Source organism: Bemisia tabaci, chromosome 1 (assembly GCF_918797505.1).
Source record: "Bemisia tabaci chromosome 1, PGI_BMITA_v3".
Taxonomy (NCBI): Eukaryota; Metazoa; Arthropoda; class Insecta; order Hemiptera; family Aleyrodidae; genus Bemisia; species Bemisia tabaci.
This window is the reverse complement of record NC_092793.1, coordinates 84,122,013-84,140,746: the sequence shown is the minus strand read 5'-3', so window position 1 is coordinate 84,140,746 and position 18,734 is coordinate 84,122,013. Positions and strand designations below refer to the sequence as shown.

Genomic DNA, 18,734 nt, shown 5'->3' with positions numbered 1-18,734 from the left:
TTGAAAGCTGAAATTGTCAGTTTTCTATCGGCATATTGGTTGGTTTTTTATTTTGGTGCATATGGGTGATGAGAAATTGACTTTGACTAGAGCCATCCGTATTTCTTTGTTTTAAGACATGGTTTCGAAAAATTCCTACGTGCCGGCGTTGAGTTGCTCAAAATTCAAAAATTATTATACCAATAGAAAGCTGAAAATGTGACCTTTCTAACGGTATACGTGATTAATTTCTTAACTTCAAAAATACCAGAGATAAATTCAAGGAATCCGGCAACTCGAGTTGGTAGAAAATTCTTTGATATGATTGCTGTAAAATTCAGTTTATAGGCGGCCAGTTGCTCCAAATTACGAAAACTATAGACGGTTAGAAATCTGAAAGCAAGAGATTTTTAATGGTATAGTTGCATTTTAGTTTGCGAGAAGATTTGTCCCTGAAATAAATGGAAATCTCTTTGATTTTGTGATTTTTTTTTGAAAAAAACCTAAAAGTTGATTTATTTTTCGAGGAGCTTGAACAATACATTGGCTACACGATTTTTGGCTAAAACCATAGTATTTTTACTCTACTTGAAGATGCCGAAGAGATCGGAGACGACCATTCACTTTTCACATAACTTCCCTTCAACGGAGCCGTGGCATGGACCAATAGAATAAATAAGGACTCCCAACTCCCTATGCTACCCTGTGTTAAAAACCGTTAACGCGCGCTCGCAGCGAACCTGGCAGAGGGTGCGGTGAACTAACGCCGCAGCGGTCCACGATCGTACCTCTATAGTATGTTATTCCATGCAATGTTCTTTGTTTATCTATGATTTATTTATTTGTGTAGATACTTTAATACATTTTACTTTCGCAAACTAATGAAATTGTATAGATACATACCTTCGGCAGAGGTCAATGCGAAAGACTTTGATTTGAAGTATCTTATCAAAGCACGAGCAAAGATGATTCAGTCAACTTCTGACGCAGAATCAAAGAGACTTGCTATTAATCAAATTAAAGGTAATGCTTGAAGTCAAGTATCTTTGATTTTGTGACACTCAGTTGATTTTTATCAGTACAACACTATTTCTCACTAAAAAGATTTCACTTAACAGAGAGGCGCCTTCGGCTAAAAGTACAATCCTGATTCCTGCCGCACACTACATACACACTTCCTTTGGCTTTCTCAACAGCAGTTGCTGCTGAGTAAAACGGTTAGAAATAACACTTCACATTAATACCAGTTTATGTACACGAAGACTGACGAAGATTGAAATGAAAATGGGAAACTTTTCACACTAAACTCTTCAAAACTGCAGGGCGACCACGAGGATACGAGGATCTAGAAACTTCTATGAGCACTACTGAGTGATAAGCCTAAATAGGTGGTGCATGGAAATATAAACAGGAAGACCCAATCATCGGTTTAGTTCACTACACCCTCTGCCAGGGAGCGCTGATGTCAGCGCTAACCGGAGTTGGGGGTCCTTATTTATTCTCTTGGTCCATGGCCGTGGCTCTTCTTTGAGCACAAAACGGAAAAATAACATTGACATTGTGTGAAAGAGAAATTTGCGGTTCCGATGGGTAATTTCAGGTCTCCAAAATTTACCATGTCGCTAAAATCTGTGGTTTTAGTGTTCCAGTACTTAAAATGACCATATTCCAGAAACCTAAGCATTATAACTATCGAGGAAATTTATTTTCAGTGATGGGAAGGGACTCACCATCGGTAAATTGTCCCTTATAGCCCTAAAATGACTTCAAGTCGACTTTACTTTCCAGGAGCTCAATAAAATGTTTTTCTTCTTGGCTTAAATGACTCGGTAGACGCTCTACTTCAGGAATATGAAATGATTTTGCCAGAAAAAATTCAACATGAGTATAGGAATGGTTTCCGGGTTACGGGGGGGGGGGGGGGGTAATATCCCATCTAATATTCGCCGTTTTCTTGTTGAATTGATGTTGCCGCGGGCGGGCTTCTAGCCGTTGTTCACACATATTTAACCTATCAATACTACACTATTTTTTCACGTAGAATTTGAATTTCACGTCAAGGAATCGATACATCTATTTGCTTTATCAATTTTTCTCGATTTTACAAGTAACATTATTTCTTCTCATAGCCGATACTGACAAATACCGATCCTGGAAATCACCAATGTTCCTTTCCTGCTTTATTTTCCAGGGGCTCGACAGAACGTTTTTCTCCTTAGCTTAAATGACTCGGTAGACGCTCTACTTCATGATCATGAATCGTTTTTTATTTTGATTTGTCAAAAAATATAAACTCGTCCAGGCAAACCGCGCCGGGAGAATGTTACCAGAAATCGGCGAAATCGCACGATGCGGCTGCTTTGAGGGGTGAAAAAGGGCATTTAAAAAGTGGTAAGGAAGAATGTGTTTTTTTATTGTATAACACCCTAAAAAGTGGGTCTCCTCAAACAATTTCAAAGCCGTAGCTACATTTTAAAGGAGGAAAAAATTCGCAGAATGAAGGAAAAACGCGATTTTCCCAAAGAGTAACGCCAAAAACGACCGTTCTTTGGCACAACTTGGGTCAGCGGGGATTTTTCTGAAACCAGGCCCAAACGATACCTTATAATACCCTAAAACTCTGGTAAAAATTTTAGCTTGAGTATACACACGGTTTTTGAGAAATGGGGGGGGGGGGGCAAAGTTGCCAAATTGCCATCATTCTTGACGGCATTTTTACAATAAAAGGACAGGAAAAATGGACAAACAAGTTACACCTTTGATGGGTTTTGGCTGTAAATGTTCTTGTTGGGCCCCCGTGCATATAACTGTGTTCAGTTTCAAAAATTTCGGCCACACAGTGGTCCAAAATGGGGAGAAATCGTGAAAAAATCTGGATTCTTTGTCTAATGTTTTAAAAATGGAAGTAAAATCGTCGGTCTCCTGCAGTTTTTATGGCTAACAATGTTCCTGTCGGTCCTGAATGCATAAAATTGTTTTTAGCTTCACAAATTTTCATCGCCCAGTGGTTCAAAATGGGAGATTCGTGCATAAATTAAGATCCTCTGTCAAACATTTTATAAATGAAGTAAAACTGTTGGTCCCCTGCAGAGTTTAAATCCCGAGAAAATTCATGTATTTAATTTTCTTTAATTATTACTGTATGTCAGACCATATTGTTTATGGAAATTTGTTACAGATTAGATTTTGTAGCATAATTTCAATCAATATGAAGACTTTCAGAAAAACAATTTTAAAATGAAGGAAAAATAGAGAAAAAAAATTGTAAAAAAAAGATTTCAAAAGCCAAGAAGAGAATTAGAAAAAACCGGAAACACAAGAAAAATTTAAGAAAAACTGATAACAAAAAAAAATTTGAAAATCAGAAAAACAGAAAAAAAGAAAGGAAAAAATAAAAAAAACAAAAAATAAAAAAATAAAAAAATAAAATAAAGAAAGAAAGAAAGAAAATAAGAAACAAATAAAAAAATAAAGAAATGAGAAAATGAGAACATGAGAACATGAGAACATGAGAACATGAGAAAATGAGAAAATGAGAACATGAGAACATGAGAACATGAGAACATGAGAACATGAGAACATGAGAAAATAAAAAAAATAAAAGAAAAAAAAGAAAGAACAAAATAATTACACTGATGTAAGATGAACAAAATACTTCTTCGAAGATTCGCACCGTGACGTAGTGAAGAAGCTTACCCATTATTTTCAATGCAGTATGGAAGCACCCCCCCCCCCCCCCCGGCCCTGTGGTGCCCTGGCGGCACCACTTAGGATGTGGAATCCGGCTGAAATTTTTTGTATGTTCATTTCACACCAAGAGACAACTTCATGGGGGGAGGGGGGGGGGGGGGGTCAGACATTTGATATTGACGTCTTTCACCAATTTTTGATCATTTCCTGCTTTCTTTTTATGCCCTTGAATTGTTAGAGAGGTAATACAAATAGCAAATCACTCAAAAGCTCAAACCTTCAGTTTGAACTAGAGAGAAAAATTGAAAAATGAATGGCCTAAGATCGTAAATTTTCAAAAATCCTACTTAGCGGCCATTATTTAATTCTCAGGTCAAATCCAGAAGCAACTTCAGAATCTATGGGGGTAGTTGATTTAGAAGTAATCATTCAAGAAATGGTAGATTCACACTGACAATGAGTGGACAGTCAAAGATAGAAAACCCGAGAATATGAGAATCACTCTGACGAGCTTTCTCAAATATTGCATAATATCATCCTATCTTCGTGGGTCAATACCTCATGAACAGAGAATCAGAGGAGAAAACCATTCAACCTGGTTTTATAGAAGGATGGATAGATTTTGCATACCCAATTTTAGCCAAATCGAAGGAGGTCATGTTCCAGACCTAGTCATTTTCATAAAGAGCACTAGGCAATGGTTGGTAGTTAATAAATAAGCTTGGATAATTAAATATGTTATGAAAGTATTTTTCATATTAGGTGGTTTTTTATAGGTTCTAGACATTTGCCAGAAAGTTTCCAGTATGAAATTAGAAGGAAAGAAAGTTCAAATTGTCATTACGTCTGAAGTATACAATTCAGTTACTGAGAAGTTATTAATGAATGGCTTCTTGTTCAAACCTCATGTGCTCATTGCAAAAGCAATGGAAACAGCTATTTACGGGAAGTGCACTTGTAAGCTTATCATCACAGATCAAGAAAACAAAATTCAATCGTTGCTCGGTACGTTTAAAACTATTAGACATTTTTTATCATTTTACATTTTTTATCAAAGTCTAGACCCATCAAAAACTAGAAAGCTTATTTTAAGGCTTGATATTTTAGGTCATTGAATCCTGAAATTTGAGAAACTTGTCAAGCCTCTTTCTGCATATCGATGGTGAAACTACCAGACCTCTATCTTGTTTACAGTGTTTAAAAATCTCCGCTTCCCCTTTATTTTTTTGAAGGAGAACAAATCAATATCATTCTTGAAATTTTCATCGAGTTTGAAAAATTCACTTTGCTCAGAGGAGAAAGACAACGGAAATTTTAAAGAATTGATGTTGAGTAGATTTCCATCTAAAAAATAAAGTATGACAGTAAGTCTGCAATGTCTTAAACTAAGATACATGGTCTGGTAGTTTCACTGTCGAGATTCTCTTGGAATTCAACTTCTTCCTGTCAACCTTGTTTATCCTGTCTCATCTGGTCATCAAAATGTGTTTGTCTAATAAATTTAGTATGTAAAGGCAGTATGCTGACTCTGCAGTTATTTCAATTTAAGTCAATTTGAGTCAGTCATTCCTTCACAGTAAACACCACCTCAAATTCGTTGTGAAGTATGCAAATGACTGTTAAATGAATTTTTAATATGAACATCTATCCAACTGCTAGTTCCTACAAGTTCAACAGTCTTTTGATCATTGGTTCAAATGGCTGCCGCAATCTGCACTTATTCAGAAGAACAATGACAATAGGGATTTATTGTAGAGGGATGGGGTCAATAGGGTCACATTCTCTGAAAACCTCAGTTTTAGGATCCCTTTGATGATGACTTAAAATGGTTAAAACGAAAAGAACCCCGCACAGAACAAGGGGTCAGTGGTTCTCTCCAGAAGTCGATGAAACTTTAATAGATTGATATAAAGTTCATAATTAAGGGGAAGCCAAAAAATTAGCTCATTTTTGCAAGTAGGAGCCGAGATATTCGTAATTGATTCCGGACTATTTTCTGTGCGGCGGAGGTAAATGGGCGCTCCGCACCGCGCGTCGCCTTACCTTGCTTGAGTACTTTGGCGAGGAAACCCCTCTCCCCACCAGATAACTACGATGTCGCATTGTATACACTCACTCCTTTCATCAGGACGCTCCGTTCGGACTGTGCGATATGGAGTTGTCTGCTTCTCGCACCTCTCACGTATACCCTCGCACCGGCCGAGCACCTATCTACACGTGAGGTCTGATCGAGAACGCCGAACAATGAGAGGAAAGGGGACTCGGAATTCATCCGCCATGCTGCGACATGAAAGAAAATAGTCCGGATTCAATTGCGAATATCTCGGCTTCCACTCGCAAAAATGAGCTAATTTTTTGGCTTTCCCTTAATTATGAACTTTATATTAATCTATTGAAGTTCCATTGACTTATAGAGAGAGAGCCACTGACCCTCATGCTCTGTGTGGGGTTCTTTGTGAGGAAGGTAATCTTGACATGCTTACTTGGGGATATCCTGAAAGTTGATCAGTTCCTTACAATCCATAACATGTCAGTCGCATGTTTATAAATATTCATACCGGTGTTTCATTATCCTCAGAGTTGTTGGAAAATTTTAATGCCAGAGAACTAAAAACTGTGATTGTGTGCAACCCTGGAAATGTTGACAAATTACATAAAGCTCTGGAAAGAAATGACTATTACTCTGAACCTGTTATAGACTTGAACATCAGTGATGAGCACAGTAAGTGTATATTTTTCTCTCTACTTTTTTCAATGCATATCTAAATGCCTTCTTAGTGGACTTTAAGTTTAATGCATTTCGAATGGTATACTTTGATATTAATTCACTAAGCTTTGTGCTTTAACTGAGTTTGAATAAGGTTGCTAACTAAGAGTAATTTGAGGCAAGAATTCTTATAATACTAATGGGTTAAATGACATTAAAGTGGAAGAGCAGAATGAAAAAATAAGAGATTGAAAAACCAAAACTTGTACAGAGAAGGTTCCTTCATCAGGGTATATCATTTTGGTTTATATCTATTTTTGTTTATCTCTGCTTTTAAGAGACGTTTTCATAAGTTTGGTCTTTAGTTGTTGATCACCTTCGTCATTGGAAAGGCTATTCTTGATGAAGTTGGGAAGACATTGTTTCTCAAAACAGTTGGCAAAGACTTTAATGTCTCATCTGATTTATCCAACTTTCCCCCTAGTTTTTTTGGTAAATTCAAGCACCTTCCAGAAGGTTTGTCCCAAAAGTTTCTGATCCAATTTTCTTAAGAGAGAGAGCAAGAGCTGAAGAGAGAGAATGACCCTCTGTTTCATAAGCCAATGGGAAATAAAAAACCGTCGATTATGCTTCCATTCCTTGGTGAATAACACTCTAATAGGATATCAAAAACTGTTCAACACCAAAGAAAATTCGATGTTACCTTTAGTAGTAGTTTTAACCTGAGCAGCATCGTAAGTAAGTTAAAAGATTGTAACAGGGAGGAACTCAAAGAAAGCTGGATCTTTAAAATTAGTTGTGACAGTTAGTTGTGTGTAAAATTTCCCACCAACCTAGAAAAAGATGACGTTTTTCCTCTGTTTTCCTTTGATTTTCGACTTTTGGCCCCCCAAAATGTTCCTGCCTTACACATTTTTGGGGCTTTTCTACATTTTCGCACGCTCCGGCGGGCGCATGATGGCATTCTTTGCACCCCTGGTCTGAAGAAGCCATATGCCAGGTAGCTGTAGCCGAACATTTTTTTAAGGAGAATTCATGATAAAAAAAAGACTTTCGTTTGTTTCGTCAAAAACCCATGTTTATAGTATAAATAAATTATTCTTTTTTTAGTATGTATCAAAAATAAAGTTAAAAACCAAAAAAAAAAAAATTTGGAAATGATTTTTTGAATAAAAACAATACTTTTGTGGGAAAAATGTTTTTGAAGGCAACGTATGATGTAATGTTCAAGACAGCAAAAAATGAAAATAACTTTTAAAATTCTCATAAAAGTATTTTACTGGACATCAATCATACCAACTTTACTTTACATCAAACCCACATATGTTTTTACTTTGATTGACTTACTTTCTTTCTTTTTCGACCGATGAATTTTTCGGTTGTCACTACTTAAACTTAAACGATGGCCATTTCGGCTTCTGTGAAAGCCATCATCAGGTAATTAATAACTAACAACGAAAATAAAAACAAAAACCGAAGCTAAAAACTGACGTTAAAATTCCACGTATTATCGCCGGTGACGCGTCGCGGTACTAGTCAGTGCGATATCTTGCCGGTGATCAGCTGACCGTGTTGCGTCACCCGTCACGTAGGAGGGCGGGGGGGGGGGGCGATCACTGGTGCCACCTGTTGCTCGATTTGTGAATTAAGTAGCTGTTCCTTAGGTGTTTTCATTATTTCGATTTGTTCTAATACATTTAATTTTCGGCCTTTTTGACATACTTTTTCTAGTTTCGCATAACAATTTTCCAATTTATGGTCAGTGTCGATTATATGATCCCCAAACGATGAATGACCTCTCCTTTTTGGCATGGCACAGTCAACGTGTTCCTTCAGCCTTGTTGCCACACTCCTTCCTGTTTGGCCTTTATATATTTTCCCACAGTTACATTCTATTTTGTACACACCGCTTGCTTCCAATTTTTCACATTTCTCTTTTGTATTGATCAAAATTCTGCCCAACTTTCTCACGTAGGTTGCCGTAGGTTACCTTCACGTTTTTGTCCTTCTCTATTATTCCCTTCACTCTCTCAAATATTTTCTTGATATATGGTATTGAGATCCACTTTTCGGTCCCTTTTGTTTTTATTTTCCCATATATCGTCCTGTACCTTTTCTCTTGTTGTTCGCGATATAGTAGATGAAAAATGTCACGTTTCCGATATCCGTTGTTAGTGGCAATGTTGAAGATAGTTGTTAGCTCCCTCTCATATTCCTCCTTTTCAAGTGGTATAGTTGTTAGTCTGTTAAGCATGCTATGGAACCCTACCATTTTCTGGGGCCAGGGGTGGTACGAGTTATTAGGCATTATTGCATCTGTGAAGCATTCTTTCCTATAAATTCCAAACTTTATCTTTTTGTTTTCTACTCGTATGGTAAGATCCAGGAAATTCAGAGTTTTTCCGCCCACTTCCAATTTGAATTTGAGATTGGGATGTAATTCATTTATCTCATTATGAAAAATGGACAGTTCTCGATCAGTGCCCAGCCAAACTGCAAAAATATCTTCCATCTATCTGAAATAACATAGAATTTTCGAGGCCCATTTATTGGATGTGACCACAGAAAATGCACATCCAATTAGGATTATTAGGATCACAAGTTGATGAGGGTAGGTTGATGAATTTTGAAACAATCTTGCAAAGTGCAAGTCCAAAACGTGTTATGTCCATGACGCTCTATTTTTCAATATACTTTTTTCTGAGGTTTAATTTATTTAAACAAAACTTTGAGGGGATGAAGAGAATCCCTCTCGCATGAGTCTAAGGGTTTTTTTTACATTTTTCACTCCGAATAATTAACCCTTCATTTCAATTTAAGTATCAAAATGTAATATTCGTGACAAAAAGAAAAAATTCCCAGCAGCGAGCTCTGTGCAATAAATCTTACCAAAAGTCAAAAACAACTCTTTTAGTGCCATAACCAAATTGCGGGACTCAGGAACACTAGTATTGTCACTGCACATATCAGGAATCTAGGCTTTCAAGTATTGTGATATGCTTAAAACTGCTCAAAGTAGGGTCATTCCACGCCTAGGTAGTCCGGGGGGGGGGGGTATTTTTTTCCCCCTCCAAATGACCCAACGATATTTATTTTTGGAATCCTCAATACTCCTAGTTTTTGGAAATATATGGGGTTTACCTCCGTTTTGTTTTTTTTTCTCGCAATTTTTACGTGTTTTGTAACCCCGTTGCTTAGCTTCATCCTACTGTAAAAAGAGTGACAGTTTGGTAGCAATGTTTTCTGGTGTTCCCGCCAAAAGCAAGTTTCAGGTTGTGTTTGCAGTTGTCAAAAAACTGATTCAATGTGCTCCTGCAAAGTTTCAATTTTTAAAAGTAATTACTGGATAATATATGTAACTCTTAAAACTTAGTGTACTGACTGTCACACCCGTTACGCAAAACATGGGTTTTTTAATGCAACTGTTTTAATTCATGTCATTTTGAGATGCAAATTTTTTCCATACGTATTCAAGTCAAGCACAGCTTCGGAGTATTTTTTCCAAATTTTTATTTCAACGATTGATACGTAAAAATGCGTAACGGGTGTGACATGTTACGGGTGTGACTAATGAGAAGAGGCTTCAATTATGCAGATGTTACCTCACTTCTCACCATTTTTTCTATGGTTATCACAAGAAATACACTCATATGCACAATTAGAGGTTATGTAAACATCTAATAAGAGGGAGATAGCCAAAATTTTTGCCGTATTTCAGTATTTAAAGTGACTACACCTTATCTCAAAAAGATTTCAAATAGAACTCGTTGAACTCTCTCCGATTTGATTGAAATATTTTCACTCTACTATAGGCCCAGACCTACCATACCAGGGTTTTTTTTGGTTAATTTGGGTCATGCGAGGTCCAGGACCGCGGGGAGGAATGGTGAATCGCCTCTAAGGAATCTGAATTTTTTGGTCCCTGAGTCCCCCGACTCCCCTTGGGAGGTATATGGGCCGTCCGTACTTCAAGAGTCAAGGTTTGTGTCAGAATTGTGTAATTCTTTAATTGAAATCAGAAAGTGCGCAGCTTTTTAACTTAAAATGACACCAAGAAGTCCAAGGCCGGCCCATTTGTGTCCAGAATACTGACCCCCCGGGGGTGGGGGACGGGGCACCCTTTCAAAAAATGAAAGTTTGGGAAATGGACGTGGAAACTCGGAAAAAAGGAGGTTTTCTTGGGTATTGGACCCCAAGGAATCCGAATTTGAGGGGTCCCATTGTACCAAAAATCTTCTCTGATGAGGCTCAGAGAGAGTCGGAGGGCCCCCCCCCCCCACTGATTAAATTTACAAATTCAGGGTCCACCTGAGCGACATCAGAGAAGACTATCTGGACAACGGGACCCTCAATTTCGGATTCTTTGGGGTCTGTTGCGTTAAGTCAATTTCGCGAACTTGCATTTTTTGAAAGGGGGCTCTGTCCCCCACCTTCGGGGGTCAGTATTTTGGGCACGGATGGGCCGATTTTGGATTTCTTGGTGTTGATTTAGGTTGGAAATTTCTGCGCTCCCTGATTCCAATTAAATAACTTCTAAATGTTGACTTGAACCTTGACTTTTGAAGTACAGATCCCCTTTTGCCCCCCCACGGGAAGCCGGAGGGAGTCTGGGACCGGGAAGTTCTGATTCCTTAAGGTCGCGATTCCTTTGGGGTTCAATTCCGCAGTCCTGGACTTCGTGCGACCTGAGTTACCCGAAGAAAAGCCCTGGGGTGGTAGGTCTGGGCCACCCTGTAGAAAAAAGTAGTTTTGGCATGTTCTACATTAAAATGCGTCAAATTGCTGATTGATTTACTGCTTAGGATTGCCGACAATAAGAGTATGAGAAGAAAAGTAAGTTTTTTAACTTTTAAACTCTCTCAGAAATGATGGACCTCAGGGAGACAATCTGTCACACCCGTTACGTCACACCCGTAACGTAAACGGTAGGTCTGGGCCACCTTGTAAAAAAATGTAGTTTTGGCATGTTCTACATTAAAATGCATCAAATTGTGGATTAATTTACTGCTTAGGATTGCCTACAATGAGAGTATGAGAAGAAAAGTAAGTTTTTTAACTTTTAAACTCTCTCAGAAATGATGGACCTCAGAGAGACAATCTGTCACACCCGTTACGCAAACTTTCCCATTTTTCAAGGAAAGAAAAAAAGATAATTGAAAACGGATCATCGGCAGTTGAAGCAAAAACCCTTGGCTTCATCATATAATTTAATCAGATTTTTACATTCTTAAAATTCGCTGAGTTTCCACTTTACACTCACTGAGGAAAAACTCACTTCCAAAATCGGTCACACCCGTTACGCAGCATTTTAATTTTTTCTGAGGAATGGAACAAAGTAAAAAACAATTTCTGATAAACTGAAATGATCTATAAAAAAAGTTCTTTCTACTGCTGCAGATAATTTTTTAATTAAACCCCAAGAAAGAGTTCAAATTCTTGTTTAAAGTTAAATTGTTGTCACACCCGTTACAATGGAATGACCCAGTAGATTTTTTAAAGTCGTCTTCAGTTGGAAAAGATTTATACTCAACCATGCTGTGGGACCAGACTGTTCAGTTTCTCTCTTTATATTTTTACTTTCTCCACACAAGGGGGTGTTTTAGAAGAATCTTGACCACTTATCCAGTCATAAGTCATTTTGTCCATAATTTCTTTGTGTCTTCTCTTTCAGTCGGGAAGTCTCGTCGATCTATGCTAAGAGGGAAGCTTGAAGGGGTTCGATGTCCTGTCATTGTGTGCACAGACGATGCTTTAGTGAATCTGCAGATTGCTGATGCTCACATCTTGATTCATTTCGATCTTCCAATTAGGAAACATGCATTTTCTATCCGTTACATTTCTATTTTTGCTCACATCCCCAACCGATTAGTAAAAGTAAGCTGTTTCCTTCTATCATATTTTTGGCAATTGAATCAATAACTTGAGAATACAATACGCTTGCCCAACCCTTGATTTACTGTTTTTTGTCATTTTACAATGTTTGGCTGTTGCTTCCAAGAGAGCTCTTTAATCCACAGTTATACCAAACCAAATGCATCTTGATTAAGAGTTCCTAGAAACAATATTATCACTTAAATAATCATCTTCTCTGGGCGTGATACCGCTAAGTAATCATCGCACAACACACACCAAGGCAATCACCACCTTTAGATGAGGTGGTGAATTTTGTAGTTGCCAAATTGTACAACCTGTTAGTCAAATGATGGAGTGAGTGATTGGAGCATAGAAAGGATTCATTGCTGTACTCCAACCTTTCAAGGAGGGAACTTTGAACAGGGGTAAGATATCCAGAATATGTTTTGAAACCTTTCCCTCCTTGATTTGGAAAATCGTTACTTTCTCTCACCGCAGAGGTACCATTTACTTTCACTGAATTGCTTTTTCACCTTTTCTAGCCATCTTTTTGAACTCTAAAAAGGTACTCACCTTGTTTTACAGTCTTCTTGCAGAATTTAGCACTGAGAAATTTTTAAATTACACGGTTGAAAAGTTTATACTTTCAACTTGTCATGTGTGTGTTCGCTTTTGAGTTTATGACTCATCTTCTTTTATTTTTTTCCTTATAAATTGTACTCTTGTATAGAGAAATTTCCATGAGTGACGTTGAAAATTTCTAGTTTTAAACTACCTTCCCCCTTTCGCGAGGGTCTCATTACCTATGTGAAGTTGACAGGTTGACACCCCTTGAAAAGAGGACAAAAATACCTGAAATCCACGGGTCGCCGTTAGTGCAAATACTTTACCTCCGACCCCCACTTCTTCTGGAGTAATCAGTGGCCTTGCTAACGATGCCCAAGGAATGTGGTGGGAGGAGCAAGCAGGGTGGCGTGTACCATAAGAAACTAATGAAAGATTGGAAATTTCCGTTAAATATTTCAAGAAATTTCACGAGCCTGTGAAATTTTCTAATTTTATCCTTTACATTGAAGCAAAAATCAATTTACAAGTTCGTGAGTAAATTCTGTATTATTCATATTCATTGTAGAGCTCCTTTCCTTCATTATTGCCTCCTCTTTTACAGCTACAACTGCTAAAAGCCTGGAATGTATACCTCCCCTAGCCCCCCTTTCCTAGTCTAGACTGGAAACCTAACCTCAATCTTGTTTGTTTAGAACACTTCGAATTCCTCAATTTCAGTTCGAAACCATTCTCAAGCGGCAAAGTGCAAACCACCAGCTAATTGCTAATCACGAAACCAACTAATACCTTCTCAGCTGCTGAATCTTGTACTAAAAAAAACATTTTTAAGAAAGGCATTTTAGTAAAAATTCCACCCATCTTTTACTCTACTCCTCGAGAGCCTCAGTTTTGGTAGGCCATTAGGTGGAGCCTTGCTGCCTTACCCTTACCCCTCCACCAGTCCTAGAAGCAGCCGTGGAATGTGCCAACGTACCCACTACCCATAGTGGTGCGAGGAAAAAAACTGATTACATACATTGAAAAAAGTGAAGAAAACAGTTGTTGTTGGTTATAAAGAGGCATTAAGAGGTCTTCTAACAGTTTCATATTGTAATGGTGAATTTCGAAGAATCTTAATTCAATTTTTCATAAATTTCGTAAATTTCCCGAAATATTTCACGTGAAATTTCACGTTTTTGAATTTCTTAAAATATTGCCACCCTGGTAGCAGGGGAGGCAAGGCATGGTCCATTTGGAGCTGTCAGTAGCCTGCCTTTAATTCCTCATAATTCCTGTGCTTTTATTTTCCCCAGAACCTACAACCACTCGTTTAATTCAGAGTAAGACGGCCAGCTAAAAAACTGATTTTGGTTCGGATCAAAAACTTTAAGTCTTCATGTTTTGTTTGATTTTTTTCAATAACGGAATAAATACACAAAGCACAGCCTGAGGATCAAAGCTTGGGATTCTTTTTTCAAGAATATAAAAGCATGCATTTTAGACGATTTTTAGTGTTAATGTAATCATTGTATCTTCCCTTATTCAGATGATACTCAAGTATGAAAGTTCTGACTTGAACTCTCCAGAAGGGAGGGGCAAGAAATGCCGTTTTTGTAACTAGCTCTTTCAACTTAGGTTTGGATAAGTCCCTAAAAAGTTTTAGATTTTTTTTCTTTCAATTCTTTGTGGGAGGTCTTGGCAGGATGTCACCAATAGAATATCTTGTCTTATTTATTCTTTGTTTTACGACAATTAAAGAAAGACTTATTTTTTATCACTTTCATTTTTATTTTTTACATGTTTTCCTATTTCAGAATTCAGAGCAAAACTACTGCAAGACAGGAGTGATCTTAGGCACTGATACTTCTTTTGAGTTTCTTCAGTTTTTGGAATTTATCAAAAGATCTTTGCAAAAGATTGAAGTCCCTCAAGTTGCAGAAGATGTTGCCAAAGCAATCTTTCACCGAAGAGAGGAGGAAGAGAAGAGGAACCGTCTCATCTGTCCCCGCCTTCTAAGGTTTGGTGAATGTTGGCCGTCACCTTTGTCCTGCCCTGAACGCCACGTCCTGATCAAGGATATTGACCATCCTCAGTTGATGCCAATGTAAGTGTTGCAATTCTTTCAGTCCTTTTTGTTTCCCTCATTTCACAGTATTCATACTTGCCAGCCACAGAAAAATTAGTATCCTTCTCATCTGCAATCAACTCCTCTTGATCATAGTCGCCCCTTATGGTAATGGCACTTGGTTAGTGGAAAACTCTCCTCAGCAGCAAAATCAGCTGGTCCGATGACGCTCCTATCTATACTATAAGCTCCAAGACCTCCTAATTTTGCGGAACTGGTGACGCTTAGTTCCAGCGTTCTACCGGGCCGATTTTCATGATTTTTGCGGCTATCGACGGGCAATTGTCTCTAGATAAGCCAACTCTTTTCAGATTTTCAAAATATGGCCCAGGTTTTTTTATATCACGTGGTAAAGTTGCGAATTCTCCCATTTAAACAATGTAAATGTGTACTTTTTGTCATAGTTCGTTTGAGCGTTCTACCGGGCCGATTTCCATGATTTTTGCGTGAATCGACAGGTAATAGGCCCTAGATGAGCCCGCTGTTATCAGATTTTGGAAAAAAAAACCCAGGTCTTTTTAAAATCACGTTATAAAAGTGAGTGAGTTTACAGAATGCTCCGGTACTGCTACCGCTATGCGCGGGAGGATGCGCAGTGGTCAAGGAGGTTGCGCAGTAGCTATGAAGCCTGCGCATCAGCTCTACACTTATCTACACAAGATTCGAAGCGACCACCTCCTGTCGAGCGGTGGCCGAGTCGTCTAAGACGTCGAATGCGTCTTCTTTCCACATAGTGTGGGTTCGATCCCTGACATATGAAATCTTAATTATTACCTGACTATCATTGTTCATTGTTTTACTGCAATATTTCATCAAGCAGTCATTCCAAAACGCGTCCTTTTAATTTTAAAGTAATTTTAAGTAAAGTTTAAAATTAAAGTATACCTCATATCGTAATTTTTTAGGGGAAAAATAAAACTAACACTGATAGGAGGGTAAAAATAGGGCCTCAAAGCGGCCCATTGATGGCGCGGAGCGCCTTCAGGGGGTTGGGCCGCGTAGCGGCCAGGGGGCATAGCCCCCTAGTATTATTATACCTAGATATATTTAGATTATTTGAGGGATATTTAGATCTATGTAGTATGCCAAAATTACGAATAATTCTTAATATCTCAAAAACAGATGCACATATTGACTTGTGGTTTGGACGAGACATCCTTAAATAAAATTGGAAATAGTTTTTGTGGGAAAATGTGATCTTTTGCTTCCCAGGGGGTACAGCGCAGGAAGCAATATGCAAATTTCCGATGTGATATCACATTAAAAAAAACTATCAAAAAGAAAATCTTTTGCGAAAATGGCAGGTCATCCACACTAGTTTCAATTAAATTATAAAAATTCCAAATTACTGAAATAAAAATAGAATTAAAATTTTAATTACCATACTACTATCTGGACCGCGTTAAACAGAATGGAACCAAGCCACATCAGCTGTTGCCAAATTTAACAGGAGAATTTGATTTTTAACAAGAGAACGTTTGTGCGGATTCCTTTGAAAATTTTAGGGAATTTGCTCTGTATTATGGAGAAAATTCATAGAAATTTGTACCAAAATCCGCACAACCGTTTTCATGTAAAAGATTAAATTGCCCGATCAAATTTGGCAATAGCTAATGTGACTTGGTTCCTTTCTGTTTAACGCGGTCCATCTATCAACGTTTTAAAATAGCAGTGGGGTAAAGTTTGGAATGGCAGAAAATGATATCGTGGTTCTCTTTAAGCAGATTTTGATGAAACATAGTAATTTGGGGTGTTTTGAAGTGGAAAAACGAATCTGACATTGGAATTAAACAATATTGCACTGTATGCAAGATGGTGGCCATAGTGAAAAGTTGGTAGTTTGGTTACAATTTTTTTTTGGGGGGGGGGGCGGAGGGGCTATCAAGTTAACAGTGGGATGTAAACTTTTTGAAAAATCACTTAGCTATGTAATTATACCTTAATTTCATGAAAGTTCTTCTTCTCTGTCAACTATTACAAATCCCATGATATCAAATTGCATACCCACAATGAAGGAGATGAAGGAACTTTCAAATCGCTTTTACATGTAGGTTTTCCAACATTCCAATAATATTAAACCAAACTCTGATGTGGATAATTTCATTTTATCCTAACTCAAGGTTACTTACATTCATCAAATTGCACGAAGAACCAGTGACAAATCCAATTCAATCAAATTAGTCAATCAAATTCATGGTCTTGCAAGTACTTAATACATATATTTTTGAGCTTATTGTCTTTGGTAGGATTACCAAAAAAATTGTTCCATCATTCAGTCTGTATGGATTGGACTGTGTGAAGTACTCTGGTTACCAATTATTACCCTCCCGTTTTTAATAAATATTTTTCAACTTTTCAGGAAAGGTTATGTTAAGGTAAAAATTTTGCATGTTTTGGATGCAAGTAGCTATTCTGCAAGGCTCTTGGAGGTCTCTGAAGACTCGTTAATGTGGAATCATCATTCGCGCAACTACGCAGTATTCGCGACAAAACTCAACATGCATTATATGGACGAGTCTAACTGGTATGTATGGATTTTTTTTATAAAAAAAAAAGGTAAAAAACAAGCCAGTACATGGATTGTTAGTTGTGGACTTATTGTTGATAGTTTGACTGATGCAGAGGTTCATGAATCCTAATTATGTATTATTAGCTATTTTCCGGGCATAGAACTCACTGCAGAGCTATCAGAGCTAATCAATTTTTTAGATTCAACAATATCTATTGAGGATAATATATTTGAGTTTACCATTTATAGAAAACCTACTACTACCGATTTAGTCATTTCGAAAGATTCTAACCATTCAGAGAACTAGAAACATGCCTTTTTTCATGCAATGCGGCCCAGAGCTTTCAACATTCCCATTTCACCTTAGCCACTTTTCATGCACTCCGACACAGAGCTTTCGCCATCCTTATGCCATTTTTCGCATGTCTTACCAGTGTTTTGCGGTTTTCATGTTTGATACCTCACCAAATGAACCATACGACCATAGATTTTAATTTTTTGCAAAATATGTTTACTATCACATCCAGAAAATACGTCACAGATGAATCGTTGCAGAAGAAATTTTTGTGTAAAACCCTTACCTCTCATTCTGAATCCTTGTCAGACCATGAGTGAGCAGCAGCCTCCAGGCAGTCATCATAAGAGGATGACAATCTTCGGGGCTCTTTTTCTTGATGTCAGTAAAAACCAAGAAACCACAGAACTGATGCCACATGAGCACAGCAGCCGACCATTCTTGCTCTTACTGGACACTGACAGTACCATTCCGAGATCCCGAACAGCAAGCACTTGATCCATCAATTGTGAATTAGCGATGCGGAATGACGGCTTTGGATTTGGACACATAGTATATCCGAGGTTTCCTTGTGAATCATCAATTCGTATAATCCACCTTTATCTTGATGCTCAGATGTGTAAGATTGTGCTTGTTTCAACTGGTATCTTCTGAAAGTCATGAATTCGATCTCTTCCATTGTCAATCTCGGGAAGTCGTCAAGTTCCCTTGCGTCCATCTTTTTCCAAATCTCTCTTTTTTTAATGACTTGAGCCTGCAACTCGTTACCACGTTTAGAAAGGGCTAACATTCTCCGGGCCTTAGTCTGCGCGTCATGACTATCCAATATGCGGGGAGGCCTGAATGCATTGATAATGCTGCACACAATTCGCACGTAATCTCCAATAAATGGTATTTGGGAATTAGGCATTACATGCCCTAAGGCTTTGAAAGTTTTGAGGACTCCATTAGTAGCCTCAACAACCCATCTAACAGATGTGACAAGCCTCGACTCATTTGCCTCGATTGCCATATGCTGCTTTCGGTTATT

General features: G+C 37.9%; 1 protein-coding gene across 1 annotated transcript in view; it reads left to right on the top strand.

Moving 5' to 3' along the window:
* The window catches only part of LOC109029728 (putative ATP-dependent RNA helicase TDRD12), a gene marked incomplete at its 5' end in the record, with an annotated part of 132,363 nt that overhangs the window by 20,462 nt on the left and 93,167 nt on the right, over positions 1-18,734 (top strand). The window contains 5 exon segments of the mRNA XM_072306319.1: positions 4,446-4,674; positions 6,248-6,391; positions 12,048-12,250; positions 14,590-14,879; positions 17,260-17,424. Coding sequence (XP_072162420.1) covers positions 4,446-4,674; positions 6,248-6,391; positions 12,048-12,250; positions 14,590-14,879; positions 17,260-17,424 — 1,031 coding nt within the window.